The following is a 10338-nucleotide window of genomic DNA, read 5'->3' on the forward strand; positions in this document are numbered from 1 at the left end:
GGCACAAGTGCTGGGAGCCAGGGGGAAAAGCGGGCATGTGTAGTACATAGGGTCCAAAAGAGGCGGAGGCGGAGGTGAGCCGGAGGATGGGGCGGGGAGCTGCCGTTGGGTGCAGAGCACCCACCAATTTTTCCCTGCGGGTGCTCCAGCCCCAGAGCACCCACGGAGTCAGCGCCTATGCCAGACACCTTGTCTACCTGGGAGCTCTTCTGATCTTCCAGCTGTTCAAGCAGCCCATTCATCCCACAAGCATTCCAGAAGGGGGAAAGCCACGTCACAGGTATTCACAGAGGGAGAGGAGGTGTAACAGACCTTTTGAACATACAGATTATACAGAGCATACAGATCACTGCTGCTCCTACAACACATGCTGGTCTGAGATCCCACCCCTCCAACAGGGGCACGGGCAGGAGCGGTGCTTGCAAACCCCACCCAGGGATTTCACCTCATTGCAAGTTCATCACACCCTCAGCTGAGAACCAGCACAGCCTGGAAAAGTTTCGTCCAGCCGTCATACCCTTTGGAGGTCTCTGAACTGCCCATGAAGAGGCAACAATGAGTCTCTGCTTCAAAAGGCTGGATTTGAGGTGGGTCATTTGCATTTCCTTCGCCCCCCCCCCCCCCAAGTATTTCCTAGGAAATACACTTTGCTCATATTGCCCCCCCACCCAAGTCCTCTGAAGCCCCTAATATCTTCCAGAGATTTCATTAATCATGTCCTCTCGCCTAAAGAGGTTCCATCCCATCCCACGTTAGCCCATGAACATCTGCGTTTTCACGACAACGGACTCCCAGAATCCTTAACCTTCATTCCATAAGGTTCAACATGATTCCATAAGGTTCGGCCAGGATACTACTGTATCTGTCCCAACTACTTATTAACTGTAGGATCTGAGCACCTCACAATCCACGTGACACTCAACTTGGAGATGTTTCCGAGTTTCTAAAATAATGAACCACCCCGGCATGTTGAACAGCTGGCTCAGGCTAGCAGGGCTCAAGCTGGACCCTAGGTTCTGGGACCCTCCTGCCTTGCGGGGTCTCAGAGCTCAGGCTCCAGCCCAGGCCTGAACGTCTACATGGTAATTTTATAGGCTCGCAGTCCAAGCTCCATGAGCCTGAGTCAGCTGATCCAGGCCAGCTACGGCCTCGCTGCAGGTCTTTCATCGCAGTGTAGACGTACCCTTTGTCCTGCTCTGCAATCTGCCAGCCCCCCTCTCCCTCTCCGGGCCTAGACGCCAATTCTCTTTGCTGTCGTTTACGCCACTGCGTCATTGGCGCAAACCAAATCAGCATTTGACAGCCATTTTACCCTGGTGTAAATGACCACGCACAGGAGAGGGCAGAGGGGAATTTGGCCCCAGGTCTTTTCCTTTGCAGGGTGTTTCATTGCCCTAGTTTCAGCTGCCAGCGTCACCAAAAAATCACACGCGCCCAGGAGGGCAGAATGGAGCTATTATTGCACCCGCATTAACTCTCCCGTCTCCTTTGCTGGTTCTGCGCTCTGCTCCTCTGAGCCGGCATGACACAGGTCAGGAGCTGGGGCTCTCCATTTGCCATGTCCAACGGAATCCCTGGCTGCTGATCCTCCGCAATCCTGTGCAGGCCAGTGATCCAGCACCCACCCCGCACCTTACAAAGGAAAAGGGCCAACCTCCGCCCCAAGCACCAGTCTCTCGGGCACCCGACAAGTCCCAGAAGCATCATGCGGATGGGCAGCAACCTAACCCCACCAAGCACAGTGTGGATTTCTCGGCGCACCAGGCAACGCTTCCCCATGCTGGCTGTGCTCATCAAAATCTAATTTGCCCTCCTGAGCCCTTCAGAGAGCAGCTGGGGAACAGAAGGCATCATGCTTCAGCGAGCAGGGCAAAGCAGCTGTCTCGCCATCGGCCTGCAGGGTTGCTAAGTGGGCATCAATCTTGCATCACTTTGCTGGGGCCACGGTCGAGTGTGTATGGGGGATAAGTTTACAATGTCACCCCAGTCCCTCCTCCATGGGTGTCGGCTTTCAGCGAGCGCGACCAGTGGCTGTCACCAGTGCTGATGGACTAACACTTCTCCGTAGCAGGGATCCAGCAAGCGTCTCATGCTGGGCTCCTCTGGGAACACCCCGCTGCCAGGGCCTTTTCTCTGCAGGGCGGTTTTATCAGAGCAGAGAGACATCCCCACCTGTTAGCATTCGCGCTCAGGATCAGCAGTAGTTTTGGAGCAGGGGGAGAGCAAGAGAGCCCGGCCCGATAAAGGATTGGTTCCGTTTGTGCATCCACGCCGTGTCCGGGATGGCAGAGGTGGGGCGGAGAAAGACACCTGCCATTGCTGCTCATGAGACCGGTATGCTTGCTGTGAAGCCCCGTTTCCCTTTGCCGTGGGGTGAGAGTGTAAGCAGTTGGGAGCAGGTCTGTCTTTTTATGATGTGTCTGTTCAGTGCCTCGATCTTTACGTGCTACTGTAAATAAATTAATAAATAACTTCAGAGGGACTGTCATTGCCTGAACATTTGTACGGCCCTTAGCAAAATAGGAAGCTGATCTAACTGACAAGAGGTGCTACTGTGCCTCAGTTTCCCCATCTGTAAAACAGGGATAATGATTTTGACTTCCTTTGCCAAGCATTTTGAGATCTGCTGATGAAAAGGGCTGTATAAAAGTGAGGGATTATTATTGTTATGACTGCAATATACATAATTAAAATAATGGACACTAGCGATGAATTTCCTGACTTTGGGCAGGCAGCCCAGCGAAGGAACTTTATGAAACCTACCTGAAAATTGCTCCTTTAGAGAATCAGATTTGAGAGAGTGGTTTTTTGTTTCTCTTTTAAAGATCCTGAAAGGTCTGGATGTGTTTACTTCTAAGATGGGCCCAAAATAAAACCCTGCCCATCCCAACCCCACCACAGCGCAGCTGGCCTGGGACAAATTCCTGAGCTGCTTGGTGCCTCAGTTTCCCCATCTGTGAAAAGAGGGATTGTAAAATTGACCTGCCTCACAGCAGGGACAGAGGGGATGTGGTGAAGCTGAAATGTCTGTTCAGAGCTGCTGTCAAGATGTCAAGTGTCCCATAAGTGCTAAGTCGTTAGAAATCACTGCTGGAAACAGGAGCTGGTGGGAGGCAGCTGGTCTTGGTTCTGTAACATTTCTGTTCATTACAGTGCTCTGGATTCAGGCAGCACTTTCCTTAGTGCTGTCACTTCACTCCTCTTGAAGTAGGAGCCGCAGGCGTTTCGATGAATGGCTTATGAAAGATGCTTTAGTCCCACCGTTGCTTCTGTAAGCGCGTGTGTATCCGCTGCTGGAATTCGAACTGCTACCGTCTCACATTGGTACCCCAGCACTGCATCCTTGGACAGCAGAGAAACTCAGTTTCTTAGGGCGTGGCCATGCTGCAATCACAGGGCACGGTTGCCTCTCCTGTCGGAGCTTCAGCACACGTATCATTGGGCATGCCTGCTCTGTAGCGCCCCCTTCTGGCAAAGCATGGTGCTGCGGGCCCTGCCCTCAGTTTACCCTCTTCAGGGGCTCCGTAAGTCACCTCCACCAGTCCAGAGTCGTTAAAACATTCCCCTTCTGGATCTAATTTGCAATTCACAACAACACACAGTCCTGTAGGGTGTTCCCCCCCTCCACCCAGAAGAGAACGCTCCCCTACCCTGGGCCATTCCCCAGCTGGAGTTTTTCCACCCCCACTCCCCCCCACCATCTCCACTCCACCCTCCCTCTTTTCCCAGGAGAAGCTCCAAGCCTTTCAGCTCCACCCTAGCTCGCTCTTTCTTTCTTTCTTTCTTTCTTTCTTTCTTTCTTTCTTTCTTTCTTTCTTTCTTTCTTTCTTTCTTTCTATGGCAAAGCAGAGTTGGTTGAAGACTCTATATCTAAATCGAACTACTTAGTGGTTTATATTCTCTCATTCTGCCCTGGGTCTTCCAGCAGGCAATGGTACAACACCTGTCTAATACTACCCCATTTCCCTGATATTTTCACCCCCGTTTCCTCTTCCTGTTTCCCCCTTTATGAGGCGCCGTCCATCAGACCAATTTGGCCAGCAGGTAATGAGTCACACGTGCCCACCACCTCTTAGAGGGCAAGTCCCCCTGGGTTAGCTCGCTAGCCCTGCAAGTATCCAAGGTTCCAAGTGGGCTTGTAGGAGTCCCATGCTAATATGGCCCCACTGTTCCAGTACCCAAGCTAGCAAGATCAAAGCGAGCTCGGGTACGTCTGTGTGAGCTGCGATCACACTCTGTGACTGGAGACGAGACGGACGTGCCTCTGTGGCGGTACGTCCCCTGCACCAAATTGAACTTCGGCTGTGTGCCCTGCACGTAAAAGACAGACCCCCCCCAAACCCTGATGCTGAAACAGCTTCAAATGGAAGGCGATTGCTCTAACATATGCAGATTAATAGATTAGTATGAATTATGTGTATTACTGTAGCGCGTAGGCGCGCCCGTCATGGACCAGGACCCGATGGTGCTAGGCGCTGTCCAGATACAGAAAAAGGCAGTCCCTGTCTCAGAGAATCGCGTCGTCAGTCTCTCTTCTGATGTGACAGCACCAGGGAGTCTGTGCGGACAGCAATTGGCAGCTTCCTGTATGTAAACTCCACTGGGCTGAAGCAATGTAATCCTCTTTCTCCGGTGCCTTTGAAGCTGAGCATCTCAGCGTGCTTCGCAAGTACGAAATAATTTCATTGTCAAGTCCCCCTTGGAGGATAGAGAACTCTCACTGTGTCTGTGTCAGAGGTGGGGAAACTGAGGCACAGAATAGTTGAGCAAGTTGCCCAAGGTCATCCTTGGAGTCAATGGCCGAGTCTGGGGTAGTACGCAGGAATTCCTAGCTTTTTTCTTCTAATCACCAGCTCGGACTCTTTCCAAGAGTTGGGCACAGAGCCCAGGCATCCTAGCGCTCAGTCCTGGGTTCAGATCACTAGCTAACACTCCTTTCCAGAGCGAGGGACAGGACATCGCAGTCCTGGCTGCTTCTGCTCTAACCACTAGGCAACATTGCTGACGGTAGTCCGGTTTTCTGACATATTATTAACTCATGTGCATTTTGTTGGTTTGTGCCAGGCCCCGGGCCGGGACAGTACCGTCTGCCTCCTACTGTCGGATTTGTCAACCACGACTACACCAAGTTAACCAGCCCAGCTTATTCCTTTCACAGGAGACTCAACAATGGCGGTAAGTCTTTGTGAGCCACTCTCCCTAAAACAGCCTGGGTCTGACCAACGTCAGTTCTTCCCGGTGCCCCCCTCACACACAATTCCCTCAGCGACGTATCCAGTGTCACTTCACCCACCTCCCAGCCCTTCCTCTGAGCAGCTGCTCAGGCACTGAGTCCAAGATCAGTATGTGGGTGTATTCCTCCCCTCCATGTGTGTATATGGCCCATGTGTGTTTGGGTCCCATCTCTGTGTGTGTACCCCAGTGTGTGTGTGTGTGTGTGTGTGTGTGTGTGTGTACCCTCCAAATGTGGGTTTGTGTCCTGTCTCTATTTGTGTGTGTTTATATCACCCATCTGTGTATGTGTGTTTTCTCTGTGTGTGTATCACCCATGTGTGTGTTCTGTGAGTGTGTCTCACCCGTGTGTGTTCTGTGTATCACTTGTGTGTGTGTGTGTGTATCACCTGTGTGTGGTTCTCTGTGTGTATGCCCACGTGTGTGTGTGTATATCACTCGTGTGTGTGCACGTGCATGTGTATCACCTATGTGTAGGTTGTGTTCTGTGTGTATGTGTGTGTTTTCTCTGTGTACGTGTGTGTATCACCCATGTGTGGGTGTTGTGTTGTATATATCACCCATGGCTGTGTGTGTTCTCTGTGTGTGTGTTGCCCATATATGGGTTTGTGTTCTGTGTGTGTGTCTAGGAGAACTTCTTGCACACGGATCTTTTGTGCTTTGCCATTGTGTACAGTTTTGCTGTTACCACGAGCGTGCTGGAACAGGGCAACTATGAAGCTGCATTATCTCAGCTGACCAGGCTGAGAGCACAGACACTGCGGGACACCTGACCGCTCTTTATTTCCAAAACAAGAATGCACAGGGTGAAGCAGGGAGCCAGAGCTGAGAGGCCAAAAGCACATTATTCTCAAGCTCAATAGGATTTGTAATTAAAACCAATACACCTTTCCTCCCTGCGCCATAGCCCTCCTGGCCAAACTGCATCCCCTCCCCGTTCGGTCACAGCGTGCCGCTTCCGCTTCAGAGGGGTCATTGAAATGCAGGCCCACCACCATGAGGGGCTTCTGTCACTCATCTCTGAATGCAGCTGTCATGCTGTCCTGACCTTAGCCTCAAAGCAGGGAGCCCCACTGGCCTCTTCCAGTGGCCTGTCGCTACTAAAAATGACAGAAGCATGCCCGATTAGTGGAGGTTTTGACTGTACGTACCCAGGAGCGTATCAGAGGGGTAGCCGTGTTAGTCTGGATCTGTAAAAGCAGCAAAGAGTCCTGTGGCACCTTATAGACTAATAGACGTTTTGGAGCATGAGCTTTCGTGGGTGAATACCCACTTCTTCGGATGCAAGCGTCTGACGAAGTGGGTATTCACCCACAAAAGCTCATGCTTCAAAACGTCTGTTAGTCTATAAGGTGCCATAGGACTCGTACCCGGGAGAGTTGTGACCGCTAGTTGTAACAGGCACTCTTCAGCTGTCAATCTCAACGAACAGGGGAGTAACTTTATTCCCATTGTACATCTGAGGAAACTGATTTTCCTAAGATCAGGAGCAGCAGAACCAGGGCTAGAGACCTGCCCTCCCCTGCAGCCCTGTCAAGCTCTTGATGTTGCTTACGAATGATCAAAGGCCTGGCTCTGAGCTCATAGCTGTGGCTTTTATACGGCTGCAATTCCATTGACTTGAGTAGAGGTCTTGATTTACACCCATGTACGTGAGTGGGAATCAAAGCCCTTTATTTACTCTAGCGTCATTCCCCAGGAGGGGCCCGAGTCTGGTCTCAGGTCAGTGTAAATCCAGAATGACTCCATGGAAATCAGCAGGATTGTAACAGCGTGACAGATCCGAATATGGCCCGGTGTGGATGCGCAATCCAATTAAGATGTGACCGACAGGCCCGTGACCATATTCATCCCTGGTACAATCCCACTGAAGTTACATCAGGCATGAATTTGGCCCACTCCATAGGAGAAAGCGCTGTCCTATCTTCCCAGCCGCCCCACTGCTCTATGCTTTTCTCTTTTGTTGTCAGTGTACTTCAAAGATTCAAGCCCAGGTCCCTGCTATTACGTGGACCCGCAACTCACTCGCTTTGGCAGGAGCGGAGGCCCATCCTATTCCATGCTGGCGAGATCAAAGACCCTGGGTGAGTGGAAGAGCATCAAAAGCCCCCATTGGTCTAGGAGTTGGTGGGGGGCACACGGGTGGCTGGTTTGGTCGCGTCAGCAGCTCTTTGGGTTGCTTTTAAATTGAATGTAGTGCTGGTCTGGCAGCCCCTGGGCCACTCTTTATCCTCAGGGCAAGCCACTCCTCCGCCATTGTTCCTTGCTTCGGCCTGGCGGGAGCCCCCAAAGGGTGAGAATGGCCCAGGGGCGAATCAGTGCCAACTCTGGGGACGGCTTTGGTGCAGCAGACACCATGGGTGAGGTTTTTGGTGCAGCAGAGGATGGCCTATGACGGCCAGTTCATTCAGTTGCCTGCCCTGGTAGGAGCGGGCATTCCTGCCCCACCAGGGCTGGATCGGAAGTGGCTCTGCAGAGCTGCAAGGCCTCTCCTGGTGCAACAGGAACTGGCCCCCAGTGGAGGCAGGAGACCAGACGACTAGCACGCTCTGGCCTGGGAAATCCTAGACTCCACATCCAGCGTTATCGGGGTGACATGACGCGGAGCTGGGCACGAGCTCCCGTTCCCGACTGCGTCCAGCTTTAGCGTTTAACGCTGTGTCTCCTTCAGCACAGCCACGGACCCCTGGACCAGCCAGGTACAGTCCAGAGAAAGCCCCACCTGTCACCCAGCGCAGGCCGCCGTCTTTCACCATAGGATCTCGTACCAAGTACCGGCGGGTGGATCCCGTCCCTGCCCCGAACAGCTACGCTCTCCCCTCGCTGCTGGGCTCCTGGGTCCCCAGCAAACCGTCCAGCCCTAGTGTCACCATCTCAGGATGGAACAAACACGGTGGCTTTTCTGAGGACTGGTCCCAAACGCCCGGCCCCGGCCATTACAACAGGACAGACCCCAACACCTACTTGCACCGGGCACCTGCCTTCTCCATGCGGGGGCGACGCAGTGCGCCCGGGGCCCCCTTCCGGACACCGGGGCCTGGAACGCACAGCCCCGAAAAGGTGACCGCCCACAAGACAAGAGCCCCAGCCTACTCCCTGGGTGTCCGGCACTCCGAATTTGTCACTCCTCTCATTGTGGATGTTTCCCAGTGACAGAGCAGCGGGGCAGCAAATCCCTTGATTTCCCTTCCCTGCCTTGATCTACTGGCTCTCCAGTGACTCAGACTGGAAGCTCTTCGCTTTTCCCCCAGCCCATTCATGACACACAGTCCTGGGAGAGCTTCCAAGCAGCGGATGCGCCAGCACTTGAGACATTTAAAACAGGGCCAGTCCAAACCCTGTGGAAGTGTAGGGAACAACCCTGCACTGCTCTGCAGCGGGAGGAGTCTTCCTAGAGTTGCCAACCTTCCAGGATTGGCCTGGAATCTCCAGGGATTAAAGATTAATCTTGAATTAACGATTATGTCCTCATGTGATGAAATCTCCAGGAATACATCCAGCCAAACTTGGCAACCCTAAGTTTTCCACCTCTGGCCTCTGTGACGCTTTGATTCCCTAACAGCCTCCACAAACTGGGTTCTGAGCTTCCCACTTGGAGACCCAAAGTTTCTCTAATAAACAGGTCAACAAAGAAGAATGTCAAGGACCGTGTTTGTGTGCAGCGTGGAGCTGACACAGAGCTCTGGGTGGCTCGCAAGCTTGTCTCTCTCACCAACAGAAGTTGGTCCAATAAACGATAGTACCTCCCCCACCTTGTCTCTCTAAAGATATTTTCAGGGGAGAGGGAGAGGGGGAAAGGAAAGAGGTGCCGCTTTCTAGCCCCCTCCCTGGCATTCCTCCGGCTTCGATTGTCACAGTTACTTTCCCACTGTTTATTTCTGCTGCTTCTTTTGGCTCTTCTCCCGCCTTAGGCAGTGAAACTAGGCTGGTTAGTTTCACTTGCCGTATCTAGTCAAAGCAGCAAAGAGTCCTGTGGCACCTTATAGCCTAACAGACGTTTTGGAGCATGAGCTTTTGTGGGTGAATCCCCACTTCGTCGGATGCATGTAGTGGAAATTGCTTGCATATATATACACCTGCCCCTGGAAATTTCCACTACATGCATCTGACGAAGTGGGTATTCACCCACGAAAGCTCATGCTCCAAAACGTCTGTTAGTCTATAAGGTGCCACAGGACTCTTTGCTGCTTTTACAGATCCAGACTAACACAGTGACCCCTCTGATACATATCTAGTCAGTTCCCTTTCAGGTTCTAAGGCAGCACCAGGCCTTTGTGTTCGGATTTACAGCCCTGCAGAGGGGACCTTTGCAATCCACCCCCTTGGCCCCGATGAATGGAATTATTTCTGTGGTAATAGGTTTTTAACCCCACCTTTCCCCTGTGTATTTTTAACAACGTTTGGGCCTGAGCTATTCACTCGCATCATTTATAACGTACAAAAAAGTTTCCAAAGGTGACAGAGGTTCTTCAGGTTCAGAATCAATTTACTAACCGACCAAAGACAAGATGTTGAAATTCTGCCTCTCCTGCTGCATCGCAGCTCTCCACCCCCACGCCCTAGGCTTCTTGACCTTTCTGTACTAAACCACACCACCCTGCTAGCCCTCACACAGAGCTGTCAAGTGTCAACACCACCGGCGTAGGCGCCTCCTTCCCTGTTCCTTCCTGCTCAGCCACTGACACCCCATGAAGAACCGCAGCACAGACCCTTCACTGGTGTCAAGGGATATAGCCTGAGTTATATGGATGTAAATCAGTAGAGGATCCACCTCGCTTGATGGGAAGGGGAGGAAGGGAAGACAACAGGACTAGCCATCTTGATAGTGTCCTGGAGAACTTGGTCACTGGCCCCAAACACCAGTTCTGTTCTATGCTAGGACTCGGGGATGTATGAATTTGGGAGGCAGGTGTGATGGGGGTTATAACTTACCAGCAGATCCCATGTGGCAAACGGTTCCAGTTCCTTCTGCGCAGGAGGGAATGGATGGGCTCCCGCCACACGTGTGAAAGATCTTCCACCTACCTTCAGAGACAGGCTGGGTATCTGCTGTGCGAAGCAGCACCCCACGGGGAAAAGAGTTGCCTTTATCCTCAAGATCTGAGT

The 10338-nt window shown here is 52.3% G+C and overlaps 1 protein-coding gene across 1 annotated transcript; it reads left to right on the forward strand.

Moving 5' to 3' along the window:
- The first annotated feature begins 1917 nt into the window (after positions 1 to 1917).
- Positions 1918 to 8523, forward strand: ODF3L2 (outer dense fiber of sperm tails 3 like 2). The gene is made up of 4 exons (XM_039516167.1): positions 1918 to 2334; positions 5065 to 5175; positions 7203 to 7316; positions 7904 to 8523. The coding sequence occupies exons 1-4, from the start codon at positions 2283 to 2285 to the stop codon at positions 8383 to 8385; spliced, it is 759 nt and encodes a 252-aa protein (XP_039372101.1). The 5' UTR covers positions 1918 to 2282; the 3' UTR covers positions 8386 to 8523.
- Positions 8524 to 10338: the final 1815 nt, after the last annotated feature.

The sequence above is a fragment of the Mauremys reevesii genome, linkage group 26 (genome assembly GCF_016161935.1).
Source record: "Mauremys reevesii isolate NIE-2019 linkage group 26, ASM1616193v1, whole genome shotgun sequence".
In the NCBI taxonomy this organism is placed as follows: Eukaryota; Metazoa; Chordata; order Testudines; family Geoemydidae; genus Mauremys; species Mauremys reevesii.